This window comes from Cryptomeria japonica, chromosome 10 (genome assembly GCF_030272615.1).
Source record: "Cryptomeria japonica chromosome 10, Sugi_1.0, whole genome shotgun sequence".
NCBI classification, from domain to species: domain Eukaryota; kingdom Viridiplantae; phylum Streptophyta; class Pinopsida; order Cupressales; family Cupressaceae; genus Cryptomeria; species Cryptomeria japonica.
The window spans coordinates 213,983,779-213,999,129 of record NC_081414.1 but is presented as its reverse complement, the minus strand read 5'-3'; the positions used below and the strand labels follow the sequence as shown (position 1 = coordinate 213,999,129).

The following is a 15,351-nucleotide window of genomic DNA, read 5'->3' as shown; positions in this document are numbered from 1 at the left end:
TGATCTTGCTTGATATATTTGCTTTCAGATTTTATGTGTGCACAAGAGCTCAACAAAGAACGAAAATGTGGTTGCAAGTAGGCTTGATCGCATATGAAAGTTCGAAAATGTAAAGTAGTCGAGGGTTGATAATGAAGGAAGCATCTCCTTATATAGAAGACACTATAAGAAATGGAGGGATAAGATTGAGAGGTGTAAAAGATAAATGGTCGGTTAAGATTAGAGGTTAGGTAGAGAAAATAAGAAAATAATGAGAGGGTAGGTAGTGTAGGAATTAAGAGATGAATGACATGTGTCATGGGTGGAAAATGATAATGAATTAATTAAATAAATAAAGATTTATTTAATTAATAGAGGAAGTGGGATCAATTAAATAAATAAAAGTATTTATTTAATTTAGGAAAAGGATAATTTAAATAAATAATAGTATTTATTTAAATGAGAAATAAGGCTAGAAGAGGATAAATGAATTAATTAAATAAATAAAGATTTATTTAATTAATAGAAGAATTAGGCTAAAATAATTAAATAAAGAAATAAAGATATTTATTTAATTAGACTAGACAATTTTAGGTGTCTACAGTCCTAACGAAAAGTTGATTTTGGTGTGGCTCCGGTGTTCAATAAGACATTTCATGAAGAATGTCGCAGACATAGTCTTTGTCGAAAAGCCAATATCAGTATGATGCTGCCAAGTCTTGGTGACAAGCAGTTTTTGGGTGTAATCTTTGATGTTTGATGAGACATGTTAAGCCGATAACCGAAGTCATATCCTTCACAGATAAAGTTGAGTTTAGTAAGACATTGGAGTTTGATAAAAGAGTTCTAGGAGAGTGTCAAAGTTCGAACTCTTGTCGATAACCTTAGGGACTTAGTGGGGACCATGTCCCTATAATAGGCAAGTATTCAGAAAAGGTATATGCATGAAATTCTTTTCTTAGTAGTATATGTGGTAGATCGAGTAGTAGGTTGGGTTCTGAGCAAGGCATACATCTCAAAGCAATTTTATTATATTTTGGATATTTGGTCTATATCAAGTTACGAGTCTTGGAGCATGGTCAAGCATGGCAAAATTTGCCATCTGATATAAGAATGTAACATCTTTTATATATTTTAATTTAAATACTAGCTAAGGCCTATTACCGAGCAAAAAACAAGTAGAGTTAATACTAACCATAAGTTAATTTAACTTGGCTAAAAAATATTATGAATATTTCATTAATATTTAAAGCACGATATTAATTTTAAATTATAAATATGTAATAATGATAGAATTTTAAATAATTTATTGGTTTTTTAAATTTGAAGTATGTAACACAAAGTGAAATTAGAGTTGATTTTAACCATAAGTTAATTTTGAAGAGGGAAAAATCTAAAGTCTAATGGCTAGTGTATAAACCAAATAAAACACAAAATAATGCATTCAAATACACAAATAAACCATTATACCTTAGCTTCCACTCTTCTTCAGATTGAGCTTGATGAAGTAGAGGCACCCTTGTTGCTCTACTTGATTTGCTCCTTTGATGGTGGATTGTGGATTGCTCTCCACTACACAATGAGATTGGTTGGATTTGGATTGGATTTGAATGATGATGGATATGGATTAGATGAGAGAAGATTTGGGCATTATAGGAGTATGATAGGGGTTTTTCATCCTCAAATGGACAACATGAGCATGTGATGGAAGTGGATTTTCATGATTTGTGAGGAAATGAGACTCCAATTTATAGATTGGAGGAGGCCAAAATAAAGGGTCAAGATTGACTTTGGGATGAAGGGTTGAGATCAATTTGAGAGAGGGGAGCACGTTGATTGAGTGGACAAGGTGTGGAGACCAAGAGATATGCCATAAAGACATTTTTTGTCTCCACACCTCTCAAGGTACATGGGGAAGAGCTCTCGAGTACATTGGTAAGAGAAAAAGAATATTAAATTCCATGGGGGGAGGGAGGAGGAATTAAAAATTCCAAAATGAGAGGATGTGTGGGAAGATAAATGGAAAAAAGGAATTAAAAATTCCTTGGGAAGAGGATGCATGGGGAGATTAATTTTTTTTTAAATTTACTTGAAAGGATCAAAGTTGACCCATGATTAGGGATGTGTAAATGATTAAGGGGATTGATTAGGTGAGTTGATGATGGATTAGAATGCAAGTGGGAAAGTTAGGAGGATGTGACATGAGGAGAGAGAATGAGTGGATGAATACGAAATTAGAGAATAATGTTAAACATGATTCTAGAAGAATTAATTAGGCTAAGTATTTTTTAGAAAGCACTTTAGTTAAGTTAATGAATTAGGATTAATTAACTAAGAGGAATTTAGAAGAATGGGGAAATTAATTAATTTATTGATAAATTAATTATTGGACTATAGAGATAAAATTGATTACATTTGATTTAATTAACCTTGAGACAAATGGAATTAACACAATTAAATTGGTAACCCAAATTTTAGATGTTTAAAATTTTTACTTGACTCCAAATAATATATATATTTTTGGTAACCCAAGGTATCCCTGCGACTTTAGCCCAACGACACTGGTTTCCCATTGTGGGGCGAGACCAGTCCCTGGAGATGAGCCAAGCAACCCGTCATCCAAGCCCATTAGGTGATCCTAGGCCTCAGAGTCGAACCCGAGACCAATGGGGAGCTAACCCAGGGTCCAAGCAAACTCTGCTACCTGTTCGGGCCAAATATTATAAATATTTGATATAATCGTCATATTAGTTTTAAATTATAAGTATAAATATGTATAAGATAAAATATTTAACTACATTTAATTCTTTCACAATAAATAATATATGATTTTAATTATAATTATAATTTAATATTATTAAATAAACAAAATTAAATCTATTACATATTTAACAACATAAATTTTTTTAATAAACATAACCTAATTTATGGCTTAATCTTGATGGATTTATCTTTATGATTATAATTAATAATAATAATTTAATATTATAATATTTAATATATTTATATGATAATTGTTATTATTGAAATTCTTAAAATAAAAGTTAAAGTAGATAAACTATTAAAATAAAATAATATTAATTTTATCTTTTTTGTATAATTAAAATCTTAGGACATATTTGACAAAAGAGATAATTGTTATGTTTTTTACAATATTTAATTTTATACAACTTGTGAAAGTAACATATATAAAATAGGAAATTTTTGTGGAAGGTTAGCAATAAGATGTAATCATGTGTTATTGTCAATGCTACACATATATAATTTTTCAAAATAGAATTCTCTCTATTCAAACAATGTATACTTAAATGAGTTTATATATGGCTATATGACTCTAAATTATGTCAGTTATAATTCCCTTTGGCTAATTTTTTAATTATCATGAAATTAAAGATAATGCAATCCTTGTGAGGATGTGGAATAAGTATTATAGGTTTTGTGAAGTACTTATTAATTCAACATATAGGATGTAATAAAGCTTATAAGTGTTTCAAATGTACAATGACACCAAAAATATTTTATTTTCATGAAAACAAATTGTTTGTTCAATTAACTCAATTAAATATAATAATATGACTTGAGTATGTAATGGTATTTTGTTGGGTGATCTTATGTGATCGTATATAAATGAATAATAAAATAAGTGGATCATACAATGACATTTTGATTGTGTGTTCATGAGTAATCATGTGAGACTTGTTTAGTTTAATGGTTGTGAATACTTTGAATGGTGAATATGCAAACCATGTGTAAATGTGCTTACTTTTTTATTTGTATTCTTATTGTTGAATGATTGTAATGACCATAAAATCTACCAAAAACGAGTGAGCATTTTTTTGTGGTGTACACAATAAGATCATGTGTATTAGTCTCATCAAAAGTGAGCAACATTGAATACCCCCATTATGTGGCAAGCAATGTGGGGGTGTCCAAGAAATGATGATTTGATCACATCATTAAAGAGAGGAGAGAAGGCAAAATCATTGGTTAAGGGGTGCAAATTGTGGCATGTACCCCCAATGCAATTACGTCATATCCATGGTGGGAAGGGAACTCCCAATCAACTCATCCAATGGTCATAAACAATATGGTTGGTTTAAAACGGAGGTCAAAGATCGCATGGTTATGGATACACTTTATAAACTTACCTCATAGAGTGAAGAAGGTTAGCAACTTTAAAAGTTTAGAGAAAGGACCCCTCTTATGATTTAAAGCACGTAATAATAATAACAAACTAAAAAAGTTTTTTTTTCCCCTAAATTAGGTTTTTTGTTGGTGGAAGATTATACTGTCATTGAATCTAGGGCATCTATTAGAAACCATGATAATCCTTATGGTTGGTTATAAGAAGAGCTTGCATCTGTTGATAGCCCATTTACTAATTAGGCAAGGAGCAAGGAGGATGGGGAAAAGGTATCTCCATGCTTTGCTCCTCTTCCACCTCCATTCTTTATTGTTAGAAAAGGTATATCATTTTTTTTAATATTTAATTGTATTCTATAGGGATTGTATTTTGTTGTGGATTCTAAAGAAGGAATTGAAAGATGATCATATGGAGAGAGTCTATTATTACTTTTGATTGTAACTATTCATTTCTTTTGTTACAACTTCTTACATACAAATATTTGATTACTAGTTCTCTTATTTGCACATTTATATGTTATATAAATCAAGTAATTGTGGTTCATGATTGAAGGCAAAAATGTGTGACAAAGGGCATCTGATAACAAAAGAGTAAAATAATAAGAATAGAGAAGGATTTCAAAGATTCACTAATGGATTTTTGTATATGCAACAGATAAGAAGAAAAGAAGATGAACATTTTAGGAGAACAAGATATACGTAGGACCACAATGTAGCTTTTGCACAAGAGAAGCCAAAATCAAAGAGCTGTTTTTTTAAGAAACAAAAATAGAGGTGACAACAAGGAGTGGAATACAAATCTAGTGAAATACCCAAAAAATGAATCTACATCAAAAATTAGTAATTCAACAAAGGAAGCAATGGAGGAGGCATTAATGGGAAAATTCTATAGAATTTGACCTATGAGAAAAAGAACTAAAAGGTGGGTAAAAGAAAAATAAGGAGATAACCTAACAACAAAATGCCTTCAAAAGGATTCTTTTATGTTGTGATGTTAAAACACAAAAGAATGAGACAATATGATGTGTAAAGGTCGTGAAATCTAGATGGAAAAGACTTGTTTTTCAATAGGCACCGAAATTTGATCCTTTAATACAATGAAAGTTTGTGGATCCCTAATATGAAAACAAGTCAATTAGTAGTCAGAGACTATTTCACACAAAGGAGACATTAATCTCTACATATAAAAATTGTAACTTACATTCCAATGTGCTCTACATACAAAAAAATGATAAAAATATATGCATATTAGATTTCATAACCGAATGATTTGGGATATCTTTCAAATCTCAACATGTGATAGAAAACAAAAACCAATTAACAAACAAAATGGCATCATAATAATTTATGCTAACCTCCTAACAACTAGGAAATGGGAATTTGACTTCCAACTTTTGACATTTATGTTTTACATAAGATAACATAAGACAAACTGATTAAATAATAGAATAATAATCCTATACTATAACCAATATTGGCATTAAACTCCAATGCGCTCAACAAAGAAGAAAAATTATAGATAGTTGATGGTGAGAGATTCAATGAGCTTGCTATAGAAGTTGACCTTGCTTGGTAACAAAGTAGGAAGTGGTAGAACCATTTAAGTCTAATGAGCTTTTGTGTCAAAAACTTAGTCAAACTCAAGTGAAACCAAAAAAATCAAGAACAACATCTACAAGATAGTTGATGGGAAGCTTAGTCTCTAGTGTTGACTCATAATAGTGCTTGAGAAGATCAACATTAACAACATCATGGATGTCGAATTACACTAGAAGATCAAGTCAAAAAACATTGTTGAGCACAATTTGAAGAATAGTATAAAACCCACAATGAAGTGGCTTGACCTTACTGTGTGCAATCTCCCGGAAATGACATTTGTCCAAGTATAACCAAGCTTTATCCCCAGCTTCAAAATTATGAGGAACACGATGACAATCCATAAGTTGTTTTTGTTTTTTCTTTAGTCTTTTGAAGAATATGAAGTGTTTTGAACTAAAGCTTCTACACATGTTGGATGAACTTTTACGTCTTATCTTGCTCTTTTTGAATATGCATGGTGAATAGAGAGGGTAAAGATAAGGGCAACTCATATGGAATCAAATGTTAAAGACCAAGATATACCTCAAAGGGTGTGTGCCCTCTATATGAGTGAGTTGCTCAATTGTATGTGTGCTCAATGTGGGTTAGGCTCAAATCCTACTTGGTGAGAGAACGATTGTGATAAATTCTTGAACTTTATATAAGATTTTGGCTCACAACATCTATCTAAACATTTAATTAAGGATAAAATATGTGAAGTTAAGGTAAACTCTCAAAATATTCTACAAATATTTTTAGAAATAGCCCACAAAATGTGTGTCACAATAAGAAACAATGTTAGTTGGTAAAACAAAGGATCATCTTGTACAACTTGAGTTGGCCTAGTGGTGGAGAACTTGTGCTCTTGAAAGAGAGGTCACAAGTTCAACTCCCACAAGGGGGTAGGGTATGTACACCTTATCGGCTTCGGCCCATTACCTATAAAAAAAACAAAAAAAAAACAAAGGATCATCAAACAAAGTCACATAAGAGAACACAATCATGTTGGTAAAAAGTCAATGGAAAGTCACTAACCAAATCCATGCAATTGTTTTCCGGAGGACAAGTAGGAATAGGCAAAGGAATAATCAATCCCAATGTTATGTTTATTAGATTGGAGTGACCACAAAGTATACATCTCTTGAGAAAATGTCCCTTTCTTTCTTTCAATTGGTATTAGAGCCTGTCAATTTGGTTCCATTAATGTTAGGTTTATTAAGATCTAAAAGCAAAGAAACCAAGCTTCCACAAACAATGAGCACACAATAATTTGAAATAGTATTATGCAAGACATAAATGTATGTACATAGAAGACATAGTTATATAGAAAAGCAAGTGAAGTGAAAAGGTAGCAAAACATGAGTAACTAACCCTACATAGATAGGTGACACATCAAAACATTTAACAAGTGTATGAACAAGTGGCAAATGTGCATAAAAGAGGTGTCTGACTAAGTGAGAACACATGTCTCGATCATATGAGATTAGACAAATCACTAAATAACCACTATGTAAACCTAAGCTAATGTGAATAGGTCACCGACTAGAATAGTTAACAATTAACAAGATATCAAATGACTCTATCTACACCAACAATTAATAGGTGGATTTTTTTAGCTAATCTCATTTGAGTGGAAGCTTGTTGTAAAGCATTTTGTGACCTTGTTGCATGAAGTACATAGCTAACACAACTAAAAGGATAAAGATGGAGAAGTTTAATGGTGACAATTTTGAGTTGCAAAAACTTAATATGGAAGACATGCTCATAAATCAAGACCTATGGGTTGCAATATTTGGTACCAAACTTATCAACATGACTCAACAAAATTATAGGAAACATTTGAAAAATATATCAAACTAAATCTATGGTAAATAATTTATTCTTGAGGAAGTTGGAATCTCTAAGTATGGAAGGAGGATTTATAGTTGATCATATCAATGTGTTTAATATGCTTGTTGTCTAGTTAAGTTATATTGGTGTTAATATTGAGGACATTTCTTTTTTCTTTATCAAACTCATGGGACCATCTTGTGATTGCCACTGGGACTACCACCATCAAGTTTAAGATGGATAAGGTGGTTGTGTCATTGTTCTCCAAAGAGAGGCAAAGATTGTTCATTGAAATGGTTTAGGAGCCTCTTATAGTTCAAGGTAGATTGAAGGAGACATGCAAGAAAAATGATAACGAGTAAGAAAAGTATAGATCCAAATCCCATGAGAGATCGAAGTCTCTTGTAATGTCGAAGGTGAAGATTTGGAATTGTGACAAAATAAGAGATTTTCAAAAAGAGTGTGAACAGGAGAAAATAATATCTCTAATTTTGATTCTAACAAGTCCTCTCAAGATGATGGTGATGCTTTTGTCACAACTTTGGCAACTTGTGCATTAGAAGATTAAGGCTTATTGTATTAGTTGCATCTTTCTATATGACTTCACATTAGATTTGGTTTTTGAACTAGATATAAGACGTGTCATCAAGCAAAACTCATTAATGACCTTTCTTAATATCCTCCTATTTTTAACAATTCTAATTCATTGTAGATCACATTTATGCTAAAGTGGAAGAAAATTGTAAAGATAAAAAGTGCATACATGACAATATTCCCCTAGTTTTGCATTAGTGCCCTCCTTTCTAAACATGACTTGTGATTATTGTTGATGCTTTAGACGACAAGTTTACACTTCAACTTATTCCTCACTCCAAAATTGGGCCCATGTCACTTTTTCATCTTCACATACCCCTTTTTTGACCATTCTCACATCCTAGACACTTGTGTGCCAAACTCCAATGCTCATGGATAACACTACACAATGCACACCCAATGGTGTCCAAAATTAAAATATCCTTCTGGTACCCACATACTTCTTTTTTTCTCTCACAAACCCTAATATAACCAAAACAGATAAATAAGGAAAAAGTGTCTAAAACAAAAGATCACCAAGGAAATGAACAAGAATTAAACAATAGAAAAGGACCACAAGCACAACCAAGCATCTATGCACCAAATTGGGATTCCTTGACAAGTGCATTTTTACAAGTTTAACCAATTGGATGTAGATCCTTGAAACAAGCAATAAGCACCCTTTAACATGTCAAGTTTGAAGTTGGGTCAACCAATTTTAGAGACATTATCACTCACATTAGGACACCAACATGCTAGCACATAGACATGGTTAGGTGTGTTGTTGTTCATGAGTTGTCTATTATGACAAAGTTTCAAAATTTGAACTTGGTGACTCCAAAACCTTTTCTATCTTCTTCTCTATCATCTACAACTTTTTTAATTGACAAAACAAACATGCTAGCACATAGACATGGTTAGGTGTGTTGTTGTTCATGAGCTATCTATTATGACAAAGTTTCAAAATTTGAACTTGGCGACTCCAAAACCTTTTCCTATCTTCTTCTCTATCATCTACAACTTTTTTAATTGACAAAACAAACATACTTTCTTCTTCCATTTCTCATTTCATCTTTTGATCTAAAATGAACATGTTCTATCTCAATTTTGTAGTTCCAAATTTTAAAATATGTTAATTAAAAATTTATTGGCTATAAAAATAATAAAATGTTGGCTACGGTCTTTTATCGATCAAAAAAAAAAAAATTACATTTTAATTAAACAAATAACCACACAACTCGATTACAAAACTATTTATAATCACACAACTATTTTAATTTATAATTACACCTAATGCAATGAGATCAGACAACTTTAATGATAATACTTTTAGGTTAAATACAAACAAAGAGAACAAATTATGTCCATGTTCAATGTATCTAAATTAGATACTCTTAAATTTTTATTGAAAAATTTCTTTGAACTAGTGATTCTTTATCTCCCACCCCTTGCAAGATGGAAACTTCTTGCTTCCTAGTGACTACAAGACAAAAACTTCATGATAATTTTTCTCCACTTCATTAATATATGCTATACACAAAGAACACAAATCAAATAATTTATTGTAATTATAATATTTTTTGAATACTAAAATTTAAGCTTTTTTATGCATAATTATCTTAATGAAGATAAAGATTTACTTTAATTATAATATTGAATGATTTCTTATTCCCTTTGAATACATTTTACCATAGAAAAATTATATATATATATTTTTAATATATAATTTCTTATTAAAGCACATATATTTAAATAATAGTCAATTCCATTTTGATATATTTCAACTTTGATGAAAAAAATTGACTTTTGTTATAAGTAAAAAATATATAATATAATTTTGTATAACTTGAATTATTAAAATTAAAGGTTTTTTAATACATAATTATCTTAAAGAAGATAAAGATTTACTTTAATTATAATATTGAATGTTTTCTTATTCCCTTTGACTACATTTTACCACAGAAAAATTATATAATTTTTTTAATATATAATTTCTTATTAACTCGCATACATTCAAATATTTCTCAATTCCATTTTGATATATTTCAACTTTCATTGTTATCAAGTAAAAAGTATATAATATAGTTTTGTATAACTCAAATTGTTATTAACTGGAACTTAGCTAATGCTTAACGTTTCCTTGCTCAATCTTTTCAAAACCAAACAAAATTAAAAAATAATTGTTGAATGCATCAACTACGTTATCAAAACATGAACATGAAACTAGTTGCTACATAACATTTTTTTTTTTAAATTTAAATATAATAATAAACTTTTAAATTTTATTATTTAAAAGAAAGAAAAAATTCCTTTAAAATGGCTCTTAAAAACCAACACAATTTTTTTTTTTTTTTTACTTCTTAAGACTTCTCCCCATTTTACACTAAAAGATTTTAGATCTAAATGATCCAAAAAGGAGTTGTTTTGAAGTCACCGTACCTCCTTTAAGTGAACACAAATCAGGTTTTGGATGGTATACTTATCCTTCAAACAATTTAAGATGATAACACAAATCCTTTCAATTATTTTAGTGTTCCAATAATTTGACAAGATAACATCATGTTAGAAGACTCGTATTAAACATATCAAGCATGAAAATTGGGCGTGCTCTAATACTATGTTGAAATTGACACAATTACCTTGTGGCACCTATGCCCAAATACTTTTCTCGATAGACAACGAGGCAGATGACAATTCTATTGTAGCCAAGAATAATCCTCCTGTAACCATATATGCTGAGCTTGGCATAAGCTCGCCATGCTCTAAAAGGTTCACTACTTATGCTTATGTCTACTATTTATATTAGTAAGACAATGTGAACACACGGGTCATTGTCCATTAACAAAAAGTCCACATTACACCTACCATGTGCACACTCTTAACCATAAGATAACAAACCAAGCTTTAGTTCAGCTACTTAAAACATTTTTTGATGTAAATGTGTAAAAGTACGTCATGTTGAATCCACCATATACATCGAAAGCATTAAGTGTTACATAAATACAAATCGACCCACATAAGTAGGTGCAAATAAATGCAATTGACTTATTTGTATATACTAAATGCACTGTAGCTATCTTTGTGCCAGTATAAGCAGAGTGGATATGTTTTGTTTCAGTGCCAAAGGCCTTCCCTTATGTGCCTAAGCCATGAAGGCACATGCACAAACATTTCTTGCTCGCCCTCTACATTCATCAAAAGACCCTTCCCCGAAAAGACTTTGTAATTTTATGTAGTTTTCATGTTTTGTGGTTTGAATGCTCTATATTTTCCTTGAAAAATTACCATTAATGTTAATATTTAGTTACTTCTAAATAACCCAGGATAATTTTATCCCAATTCTTCTCTGAAGAGATGAATGTTTTTTTTCTGAAACTCATTGACCAAATTTAGTCATTTATGGACATCAGTAAAATTTTTGGTTAGGAAGATATCTGCTGATGCATATGGCAGCACCAAAGTCTAGTAGCTTTATTTGCAAAACTTTTAACATGTGGCCAAATAGACAGAAATAGAATTAGACTATTGATCAAGATTCCAAAATCGGCACCTGTCCTGAACTTTGGAAGCATTTTCTTTTAAGTTAACTGGCGAATTAGAATCGTGAGCACCTTTAGATGACTATTTCAGTGTTGGTTTGAAGTATTTCTCTGGAGATGGTTTGCAGCCTAGGCTCCGTATGACCATTATTTACCAGTTGATTTTGTGAGAGTGTGTATGCAAAAGTTGCATAATAAACCAATGGAGACTTTTTGGTACCTTACATTATCTATTCTCACGATACACCTGTAAGTCTGTACAATGAAAGTAACTACTTCCTGAAAAATTGCAAAATCCTTTGCAAGGATTGCGAATTTGAAGTTGCTTGAATCAAATCTGGAAATCAACAAAATGGCATAAACAAGCCTGAAAGAAAATGTCTACTGCAGTTTATCAAGGACAAATGTAGGAGTGACAACCTCTCCACCTCTTTTTTGAAGAAATTGATCACTTATTGATAACTGACCCACAGGGATATGCATCTCACATTACATATGCTGGCATCAAAGTCCAAGAAGTTTGTATGTGACATCCCCATACCCCAGCATATGAATACCTTTATCATGGTACTTTGTCAGTGGGCTCTTTAGTTAGCTTGGATGCTTGGGAAAGGTATGTTGACTCCAATTACGATGTAAATTTATGGATAAATTTCTCTAGGAGTTTTGGCTTGTCCAAGGTATACAAATTGCATCTCCTCTTTCCAAACCTGCAAAGAGCCAGGTTTTGTTCTATAAATCAAAAAGATAAATATATAGAACACTTTCATTTTAATAAAGGTTTGAGACTTATACCTCATGGCGAAATTCAACTCGCAAATGAGGTACATTTGTCCTATGTATGTCATTGCCTTCAGGCCCTCTTAAGAAATACGAGCTTCCTACCCAATGGGACTGACAACAAGAGAAGCCATTACCAACTTTCCAAAATACTTCAGGAACTAATAGAACTAAGAGCTACACCAGTTAGAATATATTTCTTTTCGCATACCTTGCAAGCATGAGAGAATCCAGACTGGTAGACAGAATTACGAGCTATTTCACAAAGATCGCAAGCACTAAGCTTCCATACCTGTGAAGAATTTCATTTTTCATGGGACCGCTTTAGAATATATCACATACCACAATCCAAGGCTAAAGCTACAGCCTATCCTTTTCATTAAATCCAGCATAAACATGAACACACTGAGATTAGATATACCTGAGCTGCAACACTGTATTCCTCTACAAGAGGCTCTTTTGTTAAATGAATTTGTAACGGGTCATCTGTTGAAAGTGATACATTGAGACCACGAGCAAAAAACATGGGGAAAGGGTTTCGATGGTAATCCAGAAACAGCGAGTTATTGCTTAAGGGAGACATGGCTAAACCAATCTTGACAGAGAAAAAACATTGACTTCATCAGAATCACAAGCAACATGATTGCTTTACTAAATACTCCCTACCCACTAAACATTATTATTTTTCATGAAAGAAAAGACTTAGAGCAAATCATTGGTCTATTACCTGAGCAAGATAATATAAATACTGCAAACCAGGTGACTTCCTAAGATTATTTCCATGGGCAATATTATGAGACACCAGGAATGTTGCAGCCAAGTGATCAATATCACCAGCCTGTAAAATAAGAGAAAAAAGTTGAAGTCAGCTTAGCGCTTCAGATATGTGTATAGCATATACATCAAAACACTACAGAACTGACTGATTAAAATACCTCGCCACAGTGGGGACGAAATCTAATTGTTGTCATTCCCTTAGATTCGCGAAGCTGTTTAATGCAACATAGAATATCAAGTTAGATGTGCTTCTATTTAAACGACTGCTGATAAATAAATCCCATTATATACAATATTGCAGATAGCACGTTACCTTGTTTAGTGTGTACAAATTTGCATAACAATAGTAAGCATAATATGAAAAGGCAGGATTAAATGCATTTGTCCATTGAGCAGGTGTCGGCATGTGCTTCGTTGGTCGCCTTTCAGGTTTGCTTTCATCATCAACCATATCAAAGCCAACTACCTAGAAAACACAACCATTTTAGAAAGGATAAAATTCAGACGGCTAATACAGAAGCTTTCTTTTTCCCTTCAAAATTTCAAATAAACAATGACATTTTTAATCAGATAGAAAAAGATGGTTTCTTTAAAAAAAAGAGATGATCTTCAATCAGACAACCCTTTACTATACAGAAAAAAAGAATTTTCGACAGTGAGAAAAGAATGAACCAGCAAATAAATTAGCTTAATAAATGCCAACCCCAGTATTCATTATAATCCAGTGGAACATCACAATTTAGTACCATTTTACCTATGCTAAGTCTATTGGATGGCAATGTGTTGCTCCCTCTCTCTCGTTCCCTGCTGAATGTATTAATAATATTGGCCATTGTGGAGCTCTCTATCTCTGCTTGTTCCCTGCCGAATGCATTAATAATATTGGTACATTATGGAGACGAGAAAATACCGTGGTGGGTCTCTCTCTCTCTCTCTCTGCAATAATATTGACACATTCTGGAGATGGGCAAATACCATGGTGGGAACTATCTCTCTCTCACATACACAGTTGCAGTCAAGTCCTAAAGATGCTTACAAAGGCCCAAATGAGGGTGTAGAAAGATACTCACATCTTCAATCCATTACAAACACTTACCAAGATTATTTGTATGGAATACATGTAAGGCTGGTGAAAAGCAACCAAGATGGCATTGGCCAAAGCCAGAAGAGATAAATAAGCCAGCACCAAAAAGGAATTCAAGAAGAGAAAGATTTACCCTTAATTGTTAAGGCTAGCAGCATTGCAAAATTGTTTCCTGGAATAATGAGTGGATGGCCTTCAGAGCTCCAAGACCAGCCAAATTGACCTTCACCATGGCTGCTTAGATGTGTTCTCCATTGATCAGAAGGCTAAGTTCATTATACTGAAGTTCACGGATGGGCTATGTCTTCGGGGTTCTAAAGTTGCTGAATCTGTTGGTTGACAAAAGAATCATCCATCCACATCCTTTCAGTACTGAGGGTTATTCGAAAAGTATATGTTCTGTTAAGAATATTGTGGTAAACGTGTTCGCAGAATGGCCCAACCCTCTTCCCTACATGCTGATACATAGGAGGAAGGCACACTGGTTATCTTTATTAGCTTAAAGATTTTGCTGCAGTAAACTGCAGATCTATTTGTTTTAAAATTTTGCATCTTTTGTTGTATCCCCATGGTCTCCATGACGGCATTAAGTGTACAATTTATATCAGATAAGTCTAGATGGATTATAGTTTCAAAAAAGCATGAATTTCTAGGTTTGGGATTTTGTCATTAAAAGCTGTACTGATATTATTTCTGCAATTAAGGATTTATCAAAAATACTGCATTGAGGTTCATCCTTCAGGAGATGTAAATGGAAGATAGTTCTATTTGCAATTTGACTTAGAAGAGAGGGAAATGGTGTGCAGTGAATCTAGAAGGGGAAATGTGAGATGGAAAATATGCAGACTTGGTGTAAAAGCAAAGCTAGCATTGAACTTAACCTTGCTGATCAGAGTCATTGCTATTTAGTATTTTCAGAATCCTGTGCAGCAACTTAGTATTGTTGGAGTGTATCATCCTGATAGTCCTCATTAAAAATGATGATGACTTGTCCATTATTCTCACCAGATTAATTTGTTCATCTCAGTGGTACTCATCATAGAAATAGTTTAAGTGAAACAATTCCTC

The 15,351-nt window shown here is 32.3% G+C and overlaps 1 protein-coding gene across 1 annotated transcript in view; it reads right to left on the bottom strand.

The window, feature by feature from the left end:
* Nucleotides 1–11,538: 11,538 nt before the first annotated feature.
* The window catches only part of LOC131037665 (AMP deaminase), a 92,904-nt gene continuing 89,091 nt past the window's right edge, over nt 11,539–15,351 (bottom strand). The window contains exons 13-19 of the mRNA XM_057969846.2: nt 13,513–13,665; nt 13,358–13,411; nt 13,150–13,260; nt 12,844–13,017; nt 12,634–12,714; nt 12,438–12,536; nt 11,539–12,352 (exon numbers count right to left, since the gene is read on the bottom strand). Coding sequence (XP_057825829.2) covers nt 12,284–12,352; nt 12,438–12,536; nt 12,634–12,714; nt 12,844–13,017; nt 13,150–13,260; nt 13,358–13,411; nt 13,513–13,665 — 741 coding nt within the window. The 3' untranslated portion in view covers nt 11,539–12,283. The remainder of the gene's footprint in view (nt 12,353–12,437; nt 12,537–12,633; nt 12,715–12,843; nt 13,018–13,149; nt 13,261–13,357; nt 13,412–13,512; nt 13,666–15,351) is intronic.